At 42.3% G+C, this 19,841-nt stretch overlaps 1 protein-coding gene across 1 annotated transcript; it reads right to left on the bottom strand.

The window, feature by feature from the left end:
• Positions 1 to 530: 530 nt before the first annotated feature.
• LOC103207569 (proline-rich protein 20E-like) lies at positions 531 to 19,466 on the bottom strand. The gene is made up of 2 exons (XM_007953222.1): positions 19,304 to 19,466; positions 531 to 1,093 (listed from the first exon to the last, which is right to left on the bottom strand). The coding sequence occupies exons 1-2, from the start codon at positions 19,464 to 19,466 to the stop codon at positions 531 to 533; spliced, it is 726 nt and encodes a 241-aa protein (XP_007951413.1).
• Positions 19,467 to 19,841: the final 375 nt, after the last annotated feature.

The raw sequence follows: 19,841 nt of genomic DNA, 5'->3' as shown, positions 1-19,841 counted from the left end.
TCTCTGTTTGTCTTCTTATGTAAGCACATGCCATAGCTTCAGGGATATAACATCTATCCTATATCTCTCTGAGGATATTAATTATACTCTTTAAAAGTATTTTTCTGAATGCTGTATTAGTTCTATTTCCTTAAGCACAATTTTTCTTTTTTCTCTCTTTCACCATATCCTTTTTTTCTGAAATGTTTGGTGGTTTTACATCTGATGAGTGACAAAAATGGTAACTGGACAAAGAGAAATTGTTGATTTATTTTTAACAAGCACTGAAGAACTAAATGCATGTGTACTTGATAAAACAGATTTTTTTTTTTTTTTAACAAAGAGGAGACAAGAGGGCACCTCAAGCAGATACAACCCTATTATGATGTGGGAGGAGGGATTGGGGGTTCCATCAGGACAACATGGGTGGAAGGTTTGATATGGGTGGGGAGATAAGGGCAGAATGGGGATTCAGGTTCAGAGCTTGGTAGAAAAGAGTATTTATCAAAACCCCAGATCCGCTCTGGAAGTCAAGTGGAAAGTGTCAGAGATCAGGGTTCCATATAGACCAAGAAAGCTGGAACACCACACACGTAGGTGCCTAAAGGGTTCTGCACAACCTGCATAGCAGAGCCAGCCAGTGGTCTAGGTCCTATGCCAGGGTTAACTGCGAAGGCAGCGGACCCCAGGAGAGACCAATAATCAATGGCATCGGGTGGCATCCACAAGCTGAGCGAAGTCTGCGTTGGGCGGGGGTCGTGGCCGGGCAGAGTGCCTCCAGGCATAGTAGCTGCTTCAGTCAGAGGGATTGACGGCATTGGCAAGGTTTCCGGCTCCCCTCGGGAGCCTGCTGCCTCTCGGCCCCCTTCTATTCGCAGGTCTGGCCCGGTGACCTGGCGCAGTTCCATGCGGGGCCTGGCGCGCCGGCGGCCTCGGTTCCCTGGGCGGCCTCTGTCCCCACGCCTGCTCCTCTCCACAGTGTGAGCTCGCTGGACCGGGACACGCAGTGTAAGTTCGAAGGGCTTCACCAAAGCGACCGGCTTCGCCAGGGAGCTTGGCTTCAGATCCACTGGGCCAGCTGCCTCTGGGCCTTCGTGTGGACTGGGAAGCCCATCTGCTAAGAAACAGCAAAGAGTAGGAGCTGAGGGAGGGCTCTTGGAAGGACAGCCGCATCCACAGAGGAGCTACCACAAGGGAAGTCCTCAGGAGCTGTCTGTCCCCAGGGTCCCTTAAGGGCTGATCACTTTCCATTAGGGATTTCATTAATTTTCCCCACTAACATTGCATGTCAGAAATAAAAATCCCCAGTTTACTGATAAGTGAACTGAGTCCTAAGATTCATTCACATGAAAGATACAAACTAAATACAACTGACATGGTTTCTGCCTTCACTGAGCTTAAATCTTCAGTAGGGAGCTCTGGTGGCACAGTCTCCAGAAGGCTGGTAACTCAAACCCACCAGCCACTCTTCAGAAGGAAGACTGGGCAATCTGCTTCCATAGAGACTCCACCTCGGAAACCCAAGCGGGGTCACTATGAGTTGGATTCAACTCCACAGCAGTGAGTTTGGGTTTGGAGAAAAACAGAACAAAACAAAAACTAATAGTGATAAGGTGGTGTGGTACACAAGGGAGGTGGTCTCTGGATCCAGGATGCTTGGGCTGAAATCTCCAGTCACTTAATTTATCTGGACTTAATTCCCTCTTTCATAAACTGTAATGATAACATATCAAACTCTTGGTTACAAGGATTGATTGAGTTATCACAAGCAAAATGTACATATTTCAGCCTGGTTCATAGTCAACACACATTTAGAGGCTTGGTGGAGGAGTTCAAAGGTGCCCTGGTGGTGCAGTGTCTAAGGCATTTGACTGCTAACAAGAAGGTTGGCAGTTCAAACCCACCAGCCACTCCATGGAAGAAAGATGGGGCAACCTACTTCCATGAAGATTTACCACCTCGGAAACCCAGTGGGGGTCACTAGGAGTCAAAATGCCCTCAATGGCAGTGAGTTTGGTTTTTGGTTTAGAGGAATTCAAGGGTGAGTGGGATTTAGCAAGGCTAAGGCACAGCTGAGGAAGAATTCTAGGCACTGAGGAAGTTGACAGGGCTTTCAGAACTGCAAGGAGCCTGGAATGGTTGCAATGAGTGTTTAGGCCCTTTTAGGCTAAATCCAAGTTTTACTTTATCCTGCAGTCAAATGAGAGCCATTGGAAAATTTTAAAGAAGGAAGACCATCATCACATTTGGACTTTAGAAAGTGAAGTGTGGAGACTAAGAAGGAAGTGGGAATGCTTAGGAGCAAGGGATGTTAGGAAGCTGCTGCAGTCATCTGGTGGGGAGAGCTCATTTTTGCCTGCGTTAAGGAAAAGGCTGTGGGAATTCAGACACCCAGGAGGCAGTGGATGTGGCTTGGAGTTGACTGGGTGAAAAGGAATGTGGAGAAGGATGTCCAGTGTTTGGCTCCTGACCCTCGTCTCTTTGCAGGGGACACCCCTGACCACTCCTTACCCTCCCTTCAATTGTCCTTCTCCAATGGGAGCTCAAGGGAGAAGACACATGCTCAAGGGACAGAAACTATCAGGCCTGATGACTATGAGATGTGTGTGCACCATCCAAGTGGAGGTGCTAAGAAGCAGCAGATATGTGAGATTAGAGTTCAGAGGAGGCCTGGACTGTGACAGAATGGAGTTATCAGCACAAAGTTGATCATCACAGCCATAGAGGTGGATGAGATCAGCTAGAGAGAATGAGGAGGCAAAGAAAATAGATCTTTGATAGAACACTGGGAGAGAAAAGTCACCTACCAGGGCCACTGCTGCAGAGGAGCAACAGGAGGAGGTGTCCATACCCAAAGTGAAGAGAATAAGAAGAAAGGAATAGCTTACTGGGCTGGCTGAGGGGCAGATAGGTCTACAACAGGCCCACTGGAGGTGGCCGTAGCAAGGTTCTGACTGATAGGTGATGAAGGCAGAGGTCATCTTCCAGGGCAGCAAGTGTGGGAGGACAAGGTGGTGGGTGAGACAGTGAATGAGTGACCACAGTAAGGAAAGAACAAGCAGGAAGTGGGCATTTATCAGCAGGTGGGAGCAGGACATCACTAAGGACCAACTGGACTGAAGAATAAGTATCAACTCAAACAGCCCAACTACCATGGAACAAATTGTTTAGTGCTTTTAATGATCTTTCTTCTTTCTCCACAATCATTCTCTCTCTCTCTCTCTCTCTCTCTCTCTCTCTCACACACACACACACACACACACACACACACAGGGCCAGGATCAGACAATATAGCCTCATGGGTGAATTTTCCCCTTGTTCTTGGCTAGGGAAACCTAAGCTCATATTAATTATCTTGTATCAATATACAAACCAGCCAGAATTTGAGTATCACTGAGAGGTAAGGGTTAAGGCCTGAAACAATGCTCTGTGGTGTCTGTTCTGTGACATGTGAACAAATCTGTTAGCAATTTCTCTGACCCTATCATCAGGCAGCAGAGAGGTGTCTACATTCTCTGCATCCAGGTTACAGGAGGAACAGGAAGAAAAAGTCACTGGTCATAACCCACATTTCAAGCTTCAAAGAAGAGTTTTCAAACTGACATCAGATATAATAGATAAAGTTTGAGTTTAGGGGTTTTCAGCATCAAAAATCAAAGTCCTGCAAGACCAAGGACTAATAAAGGCTGTATTCATTTTGTAGTGGAAAGTAGCTATAGTATCCTTCAGAGCTATGCACATCTGCTCTCCAAACTCAGTCTCAGTTCATTCAGAACAAGAAAGGTATGGCTGAGCTACATGAGGGCTAGTGGGCTGGAAGGGGCCTTGGAGGTAGAACCCAGAGTTACCTGCATGGATAGAGATACAGCAGGATGTGGCTGGACTGACAATGGACAGCTAAGGACCTTTCTAATAGCATGATGCAACCCTAGTAGAACAGAAAAAGAGTGAGAATACTTAATTGACTAAATAAACCCTGAATTTTCTGAGAAACTTGAGAAATATAAAGAGCAATTGAAAACACTAAGATAGGATTCTGGGAAGAGGATGGCATAAATAGATCATTGTGACCCACCTCTACAGATACACCAGGAGATAGAATAAGAAAATGGTGCTCAGTCTTGATGGGCTGTGAATAGAGGAGCAGAGGACAGCAGTCGGGAACTGTGGATGGACAAGAATCAACAGTATGTCACATACAGTATGAAAACAGCTTCTCCCATTGTCCCTATCCTTCCTCCCTACCTCTAGCTAGACCTCTAGCTGCTGAGAACTGGGGAAGTGACCTCAGCAAGAGCCTGTTTCTTTAATCACCACATCTCAAATCTGTGCAAACAGACAAGACCCTAAGCTCCTGCTCTAAAATCAACCAGGCAGACCATCTAGGGGGTCAGTTCAGAACCTGCAGGCTCCTTCCCCTCCTAGGAACTGGCAGCTGCCAGGATGCTGCAAATTGCTTCAGAAGGCCCCCTGTAGTAGAGGTGCTCATAGCCCGCACTCTGCCTGCCTATTTGATTATGTACCCCATAACTCAGATCTTTGAAATCAACAGGACAGAGCTCTCTGGAGAATCAGTTTGGGTCTGTCTGCCTCTCAATAAGAATGTTGAAATTAGTGAAAACTTTAAAATGATCAGGACTTTGAACTGATTCATTCTACTTTGACCCCCTGCTGAGAATTTCCATAGCTAGGGTAGAAATGCAAATTCTTAGCAGGTAGTCAAAACAGAATGAACTGGTTCAAAGTACTGGAAAATGATTCCATTTATAATAGCCATCTAAGAGAATAAAATACCCAGGAATACATTTAACCAAGGATGTGAAAGACTTTGACAATGAAAATTATAAAACACTGCTGCAAGAGCTTAAAGAAAGCTTAAATAAATGAAAAGATGTTTCATTTTCATGGATTGGAAGACTTAATATTGTTAAGACAGATACATAGATTCAACACAAATCCCAATCAAAAACCCAAGAACCTTCTTTACAGAAATGGATAAACCAATCCTCAAGATCAGCAACAGGATCCGAATAGCCAAAGCAATTTTGAAGAACAAAGTAGGACTCACACTTCTTGATTTCAACACATATTATACAGCTACAGTAATCAAAACAAAAATGGTATATCAAGAGACATATAGACCAATAAAATAAAGCTACACCTCTATGGTCAATTGATTTTCGACAAGGGTGCTAGCTAAATCCATTAAATGGAGAAATAAAAGTTTCTGTAATAAATGGTGTTGGGGATATTGGATTTCCACATGCAGAAAAATGAAACAGGACCCAAGACTTACATATAGATTATCTAAACAAACAAATAAACAAAAAGCACAAACAGCAAAAGACAAAATAAAAATTAAAAATTTTGTTCATCAGAAGACCTTACCAAAAAAAGAAAAGGCAAGGTATCAATTGGGAGAATATCTTCAGAAACCATATATCCAATATGAATCTAATAAGAATATATATAAAACTTCGACAACTTAACCACAAAAAGAGAAATAACACACACAAAAAAAATGGACAAAGAACTTAAAAAGACATTTCATCAGAGGGGATATTCAAATGACCAACAAAAGATGCTCAATAACTTTAGACTTCAAACCAAAACCAGACATCAGAGGGACGCAAATCAAAACCACAATGAGATACAAGTTCATTCCCACTAGGATGGTTAAGATTTTTAAAACTGGAAAATAACAAATGTTAGCAAGGATATGGGAAAATTGGAACCCTTATCCATTACTGGTGGGAATGCAAAATGATACAATCATTAGTCATTGTGGAAAGCAGTGTCATGATTCCTCAAAACTGAAAAATAGAACTGTATGACCCTGAAATTCCACAACTAGGAATATATCCAAGGGATTTGAAGGCAATGGTGTAAATAGATGTATGGACACCAATGTTCACTGTAGCATTTTCACAATAGCCAAAAGGCAGAAACAACCTAAATGTCATCACTAAATGAATGGATAAACAAAATGTGATACATACATATAATGGAATACTACTGAGCCAGAAAAAGAAATGAAGTCTTCATATGCTGTCTACGGCATGGATGGAGTTTGAAGACATTGGGCTGAGCAAAATAAGTCAATCACAAAAGGACAAATATTCTATGACCTCACTTACATAAAAAGATAAGAATAGGACATGTGTAGATTCCAAAATTTATCAGTGGTTACCAAGGATGGATTGAGGAGGGGGGATTACTACTTATGAATCACTGAACTTGTTTACGGTGATGGTTTGCATTGATTAAGGGGAATGGTTGCCAGGTCAATTAATGTAATTGGTGTCAATATGGAGTATACTTATAAAAAATTAAATTGGCAAATGTATATGTATTTTGTTCTTGTTATGAGGGGTCACTATGAGTTGGGTCAGACTCAATGGCTCATAACAAGAACAACAACAACATATGTATTTTTACAATAACAAGAAAAAAGCAATTGATAAGGCTGCTTATGTATAACCAAACACCTCATGGGATTTGGTTTATTGGTTTGGAGGTTTAGGACCATGGTTTCATAAGATATCCTTGTTAATTGGTCTGTTGTTGTATAATTGATACAACCGAATTGTAAATATAGAAATTGTTGAATTTATGTTCTGCTACATGAAAACATTTCAACAATAATAAAAAATAAAATAAAATATTAAAAAAAACTAAAAATCAGTAAGATAAATAAAAACAAAAAAAAAAAATCACAGGCAATCCACAAAAGGAGAAAAGCAAATGGCCTTTATACATATAAGATACTATATCTCATATATAACTAAAGAAATTCCAATTAAAGAAAGGATGGGATATTATTTTTGCAACTATCAAATTGTCAAAGATTAAAAGATTTAGGATTCTCAGGAAAATGTTTTGCAGAACAATTTTCCAATAGCTATCAAATTTTAACACCCTCCAGAAAAAGAATATGATGGGAGAACTTGGTTTATCATAGATCAAGAAGTATTAGGCAGCTATAGTTATGAGATATAGGGACAAATCTGTAGTCACTTCTTGGCCACAGCCAGCTACCCAGAGGGAGCGGGTAATTGGACCTGTGGGCTCGGGACCATAGTCGCAGGGGACATCAAGCTCAATTGGCATAACATACTACACAAAACATTGTTCCACATCTTACTTTAGTGAGGAATAACTGGGATCTTAAAAGCTTGCAAGTGACCATCTAAATGCAACTATGGGTCTCTCCTTGTCCAGAGCAAAGAAAAATGAAGAAAACTATAGATGCATGGAAACAATCAGTCCAAGGTAGTGGTACACTATGTGAACCTCAGCCTATACCTATATAACTATGAGAACAAAAGAACTAGATGGTGCCCGGCTACCACTGTCAACCACTTGGAGAGGACCTATGTAGGAGATCCTGGATAGAGTAGGAGAACAATGTGGAACAAAACTCAAAATCATTAATTGAAAAAAAAGAAAAAATGGGATCAGGTCTGCTGGTCTGATGGAACCACTGAGACTATGGCCCTAGCTGCCCTCCATGTCTGGAATTGAACCCACTCTTGTGGCTTCCAGCCAAACAAAAGACAGGCATAGGAGCTGAACATTTACATTAGGTAGATACACTCCTTGGAGAGAACCATCATTGGAGAATAGAAGGACTACGTATGCACAGGGAGATAGGTCAGGGGACAGAAGTGCATGGAAGGAAGGACACAGGGAAGCGGTAACTATGGGGAGGAAGTGGGAGGAGAGCTGTTGCATTGTGGGAAATTGAATTGAATGTCATGAGACAAAGTGTATGTGAGCTGCTGTAAATTTGCTTTGTAAACTTTCACCAAATCACAATTAAAAAAAAAATTTAGAAGATAAAGTTGAGGAAATTTCTCAGAAAGGGGAGCAAAAAATCCAAAATGATGAAAAATAATGGTGATGAAATATAAGAAAATTAAAGGCATATTATCACAAAGGTATTTTATCATAAAATGTTAGCAGGCTGAGGACAAAGAGAAGACCCTAAAAGCTGAGAGAGAAAAAGAGAGAGAGAGAGAATGAATCATATGATAAAGGTTAGGCATCAGAATGACTCAAAATTGAGACATCTCGAAAACACCAGAATCTAGAGGGCAATAGAAAAAAGCCTTCAAAATTCCAAGGGAGAGGATTTCCACTTAAAATTCAATACCCTATCCAAGTATCACTTAGGAATCAGGGAGGTTAAAATGAAGCCATTTGTGCATGTTTTCTTGGGAGGCTACTAGAAGACTTGTTCCACCAAAGAGAAAGAATAAAGGAAGAAAGGAGAGAAAAGACACCAAATCAGGAAATGGGATAAAATTCAAAAGGGTGAAAAGGATTCCCCAATGATGGTGAAGGGAAATCCTAGGATGACAGCTTCCAAGCTGGCTTAGAGCAGTCAGTCCAAGTTGAAACAGATTAGAAAGGTTTGGCAGTAATTCTACAAGAAGATGCAATCAACAGCATACCTGATTGCATTTGCATTTTAACATCTGGGAGTTTGAGGATTAATAAGTGATAACTAAGAAAAGAACAACACAAAATAATTTTTAAAAAAAATTTAGAAGTTGTGCAAGTGAGGAAAAGCAATCCTAGTATATTGTATGGTTCCCTTGTGGGTAGCAGAATTCTATTGGGAGATGGGGAGGGACAGAAGGTGTATGGAGTGGGTGGGTGTATGAGGTGAGTAGGGGTGGTGATGGAAGCTGGGACAGTGGTTTTGAGTGATTGGGGGGTGTGAACTAGAGCTCACTCCTCTACCATATAGGCAATACCATAAATAAAGTCTAAAACAGAAAAAAAAAATTAGTACTAATGTATGAATGTTGTTTAGAGAACAGGAATTAATGCTAAAAGAAACTGCTTAAACAGATCCAGTATTTATCTCTAATGTTTGGGAAACCAAGAAAAAGCAGGGATAATGGTGTTACTGAGTCAATTCTGACTCATAGCCACCCCCTTTAGGTTTCGGAAGCTATACATTTTAGAATTTTTTTTAGAAGATAAAGGTGAGGAAATCTCTCAGAAAAGAGACCAAAAATCAAAAATGATGAAAACTAATGGGGATAAAATATAAGAAATTAAAGGCATATTATCACTAAGGTATTTTATCCTAACATTTTAGAGGGCTGAGGACAAGAAGATCCTAAAAGCTGAGAGAGAGGGAGAGAATGAATCAAGTCGATTGCCTCATCTTTCTTCTGCAGAGCAGCTAGTGGGTTTGATCTACCATCCTTTTGCTTAGCAGTCCCATGTCTTAGGCACTGCACCACCAGAGCTCCTTAACTTATACAAGTAAATATCAAAGAATTAAAAAGAAAGTTATATTTGACAATACCTTGATTAGGGTGCTTCAGAGGCCTTTGTTCCTCCATGAGTGATCTACAGGGGAGAGAAAAAGGTCTTAGTTTGGGGCTCAAAACACACCTTATTTCCAAGTGCCAGAACAGTGGTCCATCACCACTACATGCCTTCAGAACACAGCCTTCAGAATGCCTACTCATGCCCTCAGAATGCAGTTACTCAGGCAAGGGGCATGCTAGGTGGGCAGGTAATGGGCATGGTGAAGAGAGAGAGTGTAGAGGCCAGGGGAATTGTTTAATTACTTTCAAGGATGAACCAGTAGGAGTTGGCCTCGAGATGAGATCCAAAATCCTCCAGGCAAAGGTGGGAGAGATGAGATTAAATTTGAAGTGGATGAATTATTACTCCTCAGAATGAAGAGGGAAAGAAAATGGGGAAGGGGGAAAAAGGTAAGTTGGGGCCCAGAGTGTTATCCTGGAGCCCTTCCAGGGTGCAGAAGATTCTGCCCCCATCTTGACAGAAAAATCTACCCATCTCCCAGACCTCCAGACACATACCTGTTCTTCCCACTGTTTAGTTCTTTGCAGCTGGTTCTAGAAGTTCAGTGGTTCAAACCCACCAGCTGCTCCAAGGAAGGAAGATGGGCAATCTACTTCCGTAAAGATTTATAGCCTCAGAAACCCAGTGGGGGTCACTATGAGTTGGAATTCACTCGATGGCAGTGAGTTTTCTAGAAGTCTGAAACTTAAGAGTTGCTTCCAGGAGACGCTTCCAAGAAAACTTGTGGGGTTGTGGTATGTAAGTGTCTGCAGAGGCGTCTCTCACTAGGCAGCAGGAGAAAACGTGGCTGAGAAATGCTTCAGGAAGCCAACTGTTATTAGCTCTGCCCAGTTCCCTTATATAAGCCTGTCACTCCCTCCGCCTCCTGAGTACGTTATTGGGCAGAGGAGGGGCCAGGTGTGGAGCCAGGGTGGGCAGGTATGGCTTGACTTGGCTTGGAAGGAGTTTATTAGGCTACAGGTTTTTGCAGGTCAAATAGGGCCCTACCATGATGAAACCTTTCATAGATGTAAATGTCTGTCCGATTGATTAATCTAATCATTACAGAAAATAATGCAATTGTTTTAAGGACCAATGAAAGAAAGCCATGGTGCTATGAGAGAGACTTATAGGAGGATTTGATTAGGTCTGAGGGATGAAAGATTGGTATTTTGAGTGGGGGAAGAGCATCTGTGCTGAGGCCCAGAAGTACAAGCAGCACATTCCAGGAACCAAGAGACAGCTGTGTCCAAGGCAAAGGAGGTGGTGTACGATGATGTGGGAGGAGACCATGCAGAATCTGGTCTAAGTTATAAGAGTGATGGGAAACTGGGGGAATGCTTGAGGCAGAGCAAGTGGACATGATGAGATTAAGGTTTTAAAGACTATTATGGTGGCTGCCAAATGAAGAAAAAGTGTGGCGTGCTCAGATTAAATCAGGAGAGGCAATGAAGCCACTGCAGTCCTGGGGGTTGAAGATGGTGTCCTATTATACCATGGTGGTGAGTGGTAGAGACGGAAAATGTTCAATAGTTAGAGATTTACAGTGGGAATTAAACAAAAATTGATGGTAGTTTGGATACCTGCTTGGGGAGAAGGAGATTTCATGAAAGGTACTGCCATTTGTACTCTGGTGGCACAGTGGCTAAGGCTTTTGACTGCTAACCAGAGGTTGGTGGTTTAAACCCACCAACCACTCTGCAGAAGGAAGATGTGGCAATCTACTTCTGTAAAGATTTACTGCCTGGGAAACCCAACGAGGGTTGCAATGAATCAGAATTGACTCGATGGCAGTGAGTTTGGTTTGGTGAGAGTGCCATTTGAGACAGAGGATATACCAAGGAACTGCTCCGAGAGGAAAGTTTTAAGCTCTTGCATGCAAGGGGTTGATGGATATTTTGGGCAATCATGAAAGCATGTCAAATGACAATTTTGTAAAGGAGTCTGCTCAGGAAAGAAGTCAGGACTGAGATATATGTATGAGACCTGTCCTGCTGGTATTTAAAACTGTAAGTGTGGATCTGAAGGTGGAGGAAGAGAGCCTAGAGACATACCAGGACAGGGTTAGGAACCCATAGTATTGTTTAAAAATTCTTCTAAAATTAATGTATAAATAATGCAATTCGACTTAGACTTGCATTATCATTTTTTTGTTTATTGTCTTCTTTAAAAAATTATCTTTATTGAAGTATAATTTACACACAATTAAAATTCACCCATTTTAAGTATGAGTTTCAAAAGTTTTAATAAAAGTATACACTTGTATAACCACTATTACAATCAAAATATAGAATATTTCCTTCACCTTAGAAAATTCTCTTGTACTTTTTTGTATTAAATCTTCCTCTCCACCTACTGCCCCAAGGCAATAGTTGATCTGCTTCTATCACGATAAAGTTTGCTTATTCTACATATGTTCTGGTTACCTAGTGCTGCTCTGACAGGAATATACCACAAATGGGATGGCTTTAACAAACACAAGTTTATTCTTACAATTTAGAGGCTTTAAGTTCAATTCAAAGTGTCAAGCCCTAGGGGCTGGGTGAAAGCCCCTCAATCTAGGCCTTCAGCTCTGCCTACTGCTCCCAGCCCACTGAAGTTAGAGGCTTTTCTTCACTCAGACTGACTACTTGCTGGCTACTGAGACTGACAAGCCCAAGGTTGACAAGTAAAAAGTCACAGCCCCGATGTTAGCAAACAACATGGCAGGCCACTGATTCAAGTCCATTGTAAGTCCCAGGATAGGCAGAGAATGGCAGGCTGCTGAACAACCACTCGGCTACATGCAGGGTTCAAATGTGCCATAAGCTAGAGACCATTCCCAAAGCTGCTGCTTATATACAGGAATCAAACCATATCCCTAAAGCAGCTACACCGCTGCTCACAGTAGTTCCACCATGAAGTTGATTACCAGTCTCATCATGGGGAATACTACATCCAGCTGTTCAGCCACTCAATCAGGACCAGCCAAGCTGACACACAAACTTAACCACCACAATTCCACCCATTGTCAACTTGGCACCTGTACAGATCTCCTTCACTAGGTGACTCCACTCCCCTAATTCCTGAGTGGTGACCTCACCTCCTTGGCCTGGTGGGTCCCTTTCCTCTCCCTCTTGGGCATGGCAGCCCTGCTGCCTCACTCTTGAGCACTGGCTATGACTCCCATTAGCTCACATGAATAAGCAGCCCTACACTCCAGAAGCAAGTTGGTGAAGGTCTGGATCATTGAAACCCAGGGGGCCATGGTCCTACCCTTGAGGCTGAGGCAGCTCTGCTTCCCATTTCCTTGGTCTCTCCACTTCTGCCAATTAATGCCAAAGGCAACCCACTCCACCAGAAATCTTCCTTCCATGGCCGGCCAACATTCTACTCCATTTCATGCTGGTGTTTTCTACCAATTAATACCTGGAGGCAACCCACTCTGCCAAGAAGCCACCTACCCAAAGGCATCCAGCTTTCTCCTCTGTGGGCTGGTAAGTCTGTCACTGTCTCACGCTGGTCTCTTGGCTCTGCTCCTGCTGTCTCTCATGCCATATGCTGGGGTCTCTTTGCCAGGGTCTTGGGTCAAGGATGCACTCCACTCCTGTTTCCACATTTTAGGTATCTTCAGAACAGCACCTCACTCTCTTGGTACCATATTCTGTTCTGGTTACCTAGTGCTGCTCTGACAGAAGTATACCACAAATGGGATGGCTTGAACAACCAGGAGTTTATTCTCTTAAAGTTTGTAGGCTTTACATCCAAGTTCAAAGTGCCAGGCTCTAGGGGCTGGGAGAAACCCCTCAATAATGGGTTTCAGCTTGCTTCCAGCTCCTGGCCCATAGAAGTTAGAGGCTTTTCTTCACTCAGACAGATGCTGGCTGCTGAGACTGACAAGGCCAAGGTTGACAAGTAAAAAGGCACAGTCCCAATGTTACCAAACCACATGGCAGGCCATTGATTCAAGCCCATTAAAGCTTCCAAGGTCAGCAGAGCATGGCAGTCTGCTGAACAATGACATGGCTATGTACAGGGTTCAAGCAGGCCATAGCTAGAGACCATTCCCAAAGCTGCTGCTTATATAGGGGAAGCAGACCACATCCCTAAGGCATCTACTCAGCTGTTCATAGTAGATTCCACCATGGAGTTGATTACCAGTCTCATCATGGGGAATATTACAACCAGCTGCCCAACCATTCAACCAGGCCCAGCCAAGTTAACACACAAACTTAACCACCACAGATGCATTAAAAAAAAAACAAAAACAAAAAAAACCTAGCAACTAGACCAGTAAGCAATATCACGATAAATGGAGAAAAGATTGAAGTTGTCAGAGATTTCATTTACTTGGATCCACAATCAACACCCATAGAAGCAGCAGTCAAGGAATCAGACAACATATTGCACTGGGTAAATCTGCTGCAAAAGACCTCTTTAAACTGTTAAAGAGCAAAGATGTCACTTTGAAGACCTGAGCCATGCCATGGTATTTTTAATATCCTCATATGCATGTGAGAGCTGGACAGTAAGTAAGGAAGATCGCAGAAGAATTGAGGTATTTGAGTTGTGGTGTTGCTGAAGAATATTGAAAATACCATGGACTCCCAGAAGAATGAACAAATTTGTCTTGGAAGAGGTACAGCCAGAATGCTCCTTAAAAGCGACAATGGCCAGACTTCATCTCATGAACTTTGGTCATGTTTTCAGAGGGGACTAGTCCCTGGAGAAGGATATCATATTTGGTAGAGTTGTTGTTGTTGTGTGCCATCAAGTTGGCCCTGAATCATAGTAACCCCTCCTTGGGTTGCTGAGGCAGCATCACTACAGAGGTAGATTGCCCAACCTTCCTTCCAAGGAGTGGCTGGTGGGTTTGAACTGCCAGCCTTCTGGTTAGCAGTCAAGTGCCTTAGGCACTATGCTACCAGAGCTCCCTGGTAGAGTAGAAGGTCAGCAAAAAAAGGGAAAGACTCTTGTTTTGGTTACCTAGTGCCACTCTAACAGAAATACCACAAATGGAAGGGCTTTAACAAACAGGAGTTTATTCTCTTACAATTTTGAAGGTTAGAAGTCTGAGCTCCAGGTGGCAGGCTCTAGGGTCTGAGTGAAAGCCCCTTGACCTTGGGTTTCAGCTCTGCATCATGCTCCCAGACCACTGACGCTGGAAGTATCTCTTCACTCAGGCAGCTGGTAGCTGCTGAGGATGACAAACCCAAGGTTGACAAGTGAAAAGGCACAGTCCCAATATTACCAAACCACATGGCAGGCCATTAATTCAAGTTCATTAAAAGTCCCAAGATTGGCAGGACAACATGGCAGGCTGCTGAACAATGACTTGCTACATGCAGGATTCAAGCATGCCATCAACTGGAGACCTTCCTCAAGGCTGCTTCTTATATACTAGAAGCAGCCCACAGCCCTAAAAAAGCTATTCAGCTGCTCCAATAGATTCCACCATGGAGTTAATTACCAATCTCACCATGAGAAAACTACATCCAGTTGCCCAGCCACTCAACCAGGCCCAGCCAAGTTGACATACAATCCTAACTACCACATTTCCAGCCCTTGTCAACTTGGCACCAGTACAGATCTTCATTGGGTAGCATTTGTACAGATCTCCTTCACTGGGTGACTCCAGTCCCCTAGATCCTCTGAGTGGTGACCTCACTCCCTTGGCCTGGCAGGCCCATTCCTCTACCTCTTGGGCATGGCAGCCCTGCCCCCTCACTCTTGGGCAGTGGCTTGACTCCATCCCACTAGCTCACATGAACCAGCAGCTCCACACTCCAGAACCAAGTGGGTGAAGGTTTGACTCTTTGAAACCTAGGAGGCTGTGGTGGTTCCACCCCCAAAGACCATGGTACTACCCTTGAGGCTGGAGGCAGCCCTGCTTCCAGTTTCTTTGGTCTCTCTGCTTCTGCTAATTAATGCCTGAGGGCAACCCATTCTGCCAGGAATCTTCCTGCCCAAAGGACACTTAGCTTTCTTGCTCCATGGGCTGGCCAACCTGCTACTCCATCTTATGCTGGTCTCTTCTACCAATTAATGCCTGAAGGCAACCTACTCCACCAGCAATCTGCCTACCCAATGGCATCTAGCCTTCTCCTCCATGGGATGGTAAGGCTGTTGCTGTCTCATGCCAGTCTCTGGGCTCTGCTACTACCATCTCTCATGCCAGTCTCTCAGCCAGTGTCTCTCTGCCACTGTCTCTCTGGTCAAGGATGAATGCCATTCCTGTTTCCACATTTTAGATATCTGTCAAAGCAGCACCTCACTCTCTTGGTACCATATTCTGTTTTGGTTACCTCTAGTACCGCCACTCTAACAAATGGGTTGGCTGTAACAAACAGGAGTTTTTTCTCTGACAGTTCTGGAAGCTAGAAGTCCAAGTTCAAAGTGTCTTGTTCTAGGGGCTGGGTGAAAGCCCCTCAAACTTAGGCTTCAGCTCTGTCTCATACTTCTGGCCCACTGAAGCTAGAGTCATCTCTTCAGTCAGGCAGCTGCTGGCTGCTGAAGCTGACAAACCCAGGGTCAACAAGTGAAAAGGCACAGTCATGATATTACCAAACCACATGGCAGGCCATTAATTCAAATCCATCAAAGTTCCAAGATTGAAAGGGCAACACGGCAGCCTGCTGAACATTCAGCTACCATGCAGAGTTCAAGCGTGCCATCAACTGGAGACCTTCCTTAAAGCTGCTTCTTATATACTGGAAGAAGCCTACATCCCTGAAGCAGCTACTCAACTGCTCCAGTAGATTCCACCATGGAGCTAATTACCAGTCTCACCATGGGGAACAACTACATCCAGCTGCCCAGCCACTCAACCAGGCCCAGCAAAGTTGACAATGCAACCTTACCTACCAGAACTCTCGACGAGATGGATTGACATAGTGGCTGCAACAAGGGTTGAAGCATAGCAAAGTTTGTGAGGATGGCACAGGACCAGGCACTGTTTCATTCTGTTATGCCTAAGGTTGCTATTTTTCTGGTTACTTAGTGCCGCTCAGAAAAGAATATACCACAAATGGGATGGCTTAAACAAACAGGAGTTTATTCTTACAATTTGAAAGTTTTAAGTCCAAGTTCAAAGTGCCAAGATCTAGGGGTTGGGTGAAAGCCCCTCAGCTTTGGGTTTCAGCTCTGCCTCCAGATCCCAGCCCAATGAAGCTAGAGGCTTTTCTTCACTCAGGCAGCTGCTGCCTGCTGAGGCTTCCAAGCCCAAGGTTGACAAGTAAAAAGACACAGTCCCGATGTTACCAAACCACACAGCAGGCCATTAATTTAAGTCCATTTTAAGTCCCCAGGTCAGCAGAACATGGCATGCTACTGAACAATGAAATGACTACATGCAGGGTTCAAGCATGCCTTAAGCTAGAGACCATTTCCAAAGCTGTTTCTTATATATGGGAAGCAGACCACATATCCAAAGGCAGCTACTCAGCTGCTCCCAGTAGATTCCACCATGGAGTTGATTACTAGTCTCATCATCGAGAATACTACATCCAGCTGCCCAGCCACTCAACCAGGCCCAGCCAAGTTGACACACAAACTGAACTACCACACTATGAGTTGGAGCCAACTTGATGGCATCTTACAACAACACAGATTCATATAAATGGACTTACACAGTATATATCCTTTTATGTCTGGTTTCTTTTGCTCAAGCTAATGATGTTTACGTATCTCCATGTTGCATTACATATATCAGTGATTAATGCCTTTTTATTGTTGAATAATATTATTCAACAATAGTGTATAACTATGCCCCAGTGTGTTTATCTTTTCACTCATTGATGGGCATTAGGATTGTTTCCAATTTTTGAATATTGTGAATAAAGCTGCTATGAACATTCATCTAAGTCTTTGTGTGAATGTCTGCTTTCATTTTACTTGGGAATTTATGAGTCAAATTTATGATATTTATGAGTCAAATATCAAGTCTTTGTTTTACTAAAAAAAAAAAAAACAATCAAAATGTTTCTGATAGGGTTGCACCATTTTACATGCCTTTGAAGAGTGTATGAGAGTTCCGGTTAGTTCATATCCTCACCAACACTTGCTATTGTCACTCTTTTTTAATTCTAGTCATTCTAGTTTCTGTGGAGCAGTGTCTCATTGTGATTTAATTTGTATTTCTTTGATGATTAATGATGTGCTTTTTTTTAAATAAACTTTTTCTTTTAGAATAGTTTTACACTTATAGAAAAGTTATGAAGGTAATACAGAAAGTTCTTATATAGTCCACATCTACTTTTCCCTATTCTTACATTAGTATGGTACATTTGTCAGAATTAACACTGTTACCATCTGGTCAATTGTGACTCATAGCAATCCTATAAGACAGAATAGAACTACCCCACAGGGGTTCCAAGGTTGTAATCTTTACAGAAGCAGACTGCCACATCTTTTTCCCATGGAGCAGCTGGTAGGTTTGAACCACTGACTTTTCAGTTAGCAGCCAAGGGCTTAACCACTTCATCACCAGGGCTCCTTTTGTCAGAATTAATGAACCAATAATACCATATTATTATTAAATAAATTCCATATTTATTCAAATTTCATTAGTTTTTATATAATGTCTTTTTTTTTCTGTCCCAATATCCCTTCAAGGAAGAGCTCTGGTGATGCAATGGCTAAGTGCTTAGCTGCTAACCAAAACGTTAGCAGTTTGAACCCACCTAGTGACTCTGCAGGAGTGAGACCTCACACCCTACTCCCACAAAGATTACAGTCTAACTGCCACCCCTTCCAGTTTGAAGTTAAGGGTTGCTCCTGGGGAATGAGGAGATTAAACCTAGAAAACCCCATGTTGTTGTTGATGTTATGTGTCGTTGAGTCAGACCCGGCTCACAGCGACCCCTCCTTGGGTTTCTGAGGCAGTATCACTACAGAAGTAGATTGCCCCATCCTCCTTCCAAGGAGTGGCCAGTAGATTTGAACCATCAGCCTTCTGGTTAGCAGCCAAGTTCTATTCTGTCACATGAAGTTGCTATGAGTTGCTATGAGTCAAAATCAATTTGATTAATCAATCAACAACATCCTATCAGGATACTGTACACATTTAGTCATCATGTCAGACTTGCCTTGTTTTTAATGACCTTAACAATTTTGCAGAGTACTGGTCAAGTATTTTGTAGGCTGCCCCTCTATTGGGATTTGTCTGGTGTATTTCTCATGGTTGGGATATTAGGAGGACCACAGAATAAAGTGCCATTATCATATCACATCAAGGGTGCATACTATCAACATGACTTATCATTGATGTTGACTTTGATCACCTCATGACGTACTGTTTGTCAGGGAAGTTACCATTTTTTTCCACTTTCCATACTGTACTCTTTGGAAGGAAGTCACAACACACAGCCCATAATGCAGAATTATTTTTCATTTCCATGGGGAGGAGTAGCTACATAAATTTGAAATTCTTCTGTATAGAATTGTCTATTCTCTCCATTTATTTATTTATTTAATGATTTGTCTGTTTCTTTATTTTTTTATAGACCCATGAATATTTATTTTATACTTCAGGTTATAATCTAGTGCTGCATGATTTACTCAGTTGCTCAAATGTTTTGGCCACTGGGAGCTCTTTCAGTTAGTTCCTGTATCCTTTGGACATAGTCCCATCATTGTGGGTTTGTTTGGTTTTTGAGTACTTTCTTAATTTCCAGCAACACAAGATGTTCCAGGCTCAACTTGTATATTCCCTTTCCTTATTTTATTTTCGTGATTTTATTGGCCATATCTATACAACCTTTTGTGGACTGTCTGTTAAAATCCTTTATCATTTTATTACTGTGTTAACTTCCTATTATTGAATTGTAAGAATTCTTTATATATTCTGGATATCCTTCAGTGAATATAGGTATTGTGAATGTTTTCTCCCAGTGTTTAACTTGCCCTTTCATTTTCTTCACAGTGTCTTTCAAAGAGCAACAGATTTTAATTGAACGAAATGTAACCGTAGATTGAGTCTCCTGAGAAGCCAACCATGAAACAAAAATTAACATACAGGGGGCTTCTGAGGGGTGCTTTTTAGGTTTCTGGAAGCAGGACTTGGCGTTCTCAGTGTTGTGCCTCAACTGGTCCTGCAGAACATTCTGAAGATAAAATGATCCTTTAGAATTGTCCTGAACTGGGGCAGCAGGGTCAGGTCTTGCTTGATGTCTCCTCATTGGACAGTCACATGATGAGGCTGCCATGGGAAGTGGATGTGCCAAGGTAAGTCCTAGAGACCCAAACCTGACTGTGAAAATTGGGGATTATCTGTCAGTGGTAGTGCAAGCATTTAGGGTCATAAATCTTATTTTTCTGAAGAAGTATCACACTGTCCACTAAGTACAAAGTTATAGATTTTTTTCTCTTATGATTTATTATTTCTATGCTCCATGTATGAAATATTTGCCTACTCCAAGGTCATGAAGAGTTTTTCCTATATTTTCTTCTAGGGTTTTTATAGTTTTAGTGTTTATCTTTCAGTCAATGACTCATTTATGTTCATTTTTGTATATGATGTGAAGTAAAGGTTTATATTTTTTACATATGGATAT

This window comes from Orycteropus afer, unplaced genomic scaffold (assembly GCF_000298275.1).
Source record: "Orycteropus afer afer isolate SDZICR_OR568_19922 unplaced genomic scaffold, OryAfe1.0 scaffold00377, whole genome shotgun sequence".
Classification (NCBI taxonomy): domain Eukaryota; kingdom Metazoa; phylum Chordata; class Mammalia; order Tubulidentata; family Orycteropodidae; genus Orycteropus; species Orycteropus afer.
This window is presented reverse-complemented; position numbering and strand designations above follow the sequence as displayed.

Excerpts from the sequence above, each read along its gene's own strand:
- LOC103207569 (XM_007953222.1), bottom strand. The coding sequence starts at position 19,466 with ATGAGGAGACATCAAGCAAGACCTGACCCTGCTGCCCCAGTTCAGGAC. Across the intron at positions 1,094-19,303 it reads GCACCCCTCAGAAGCCCCCT|ATGGGCTTCCCAGTCCACAC; the intron begins GTATGTTAATTT and ends GTTTCTTAGCAG.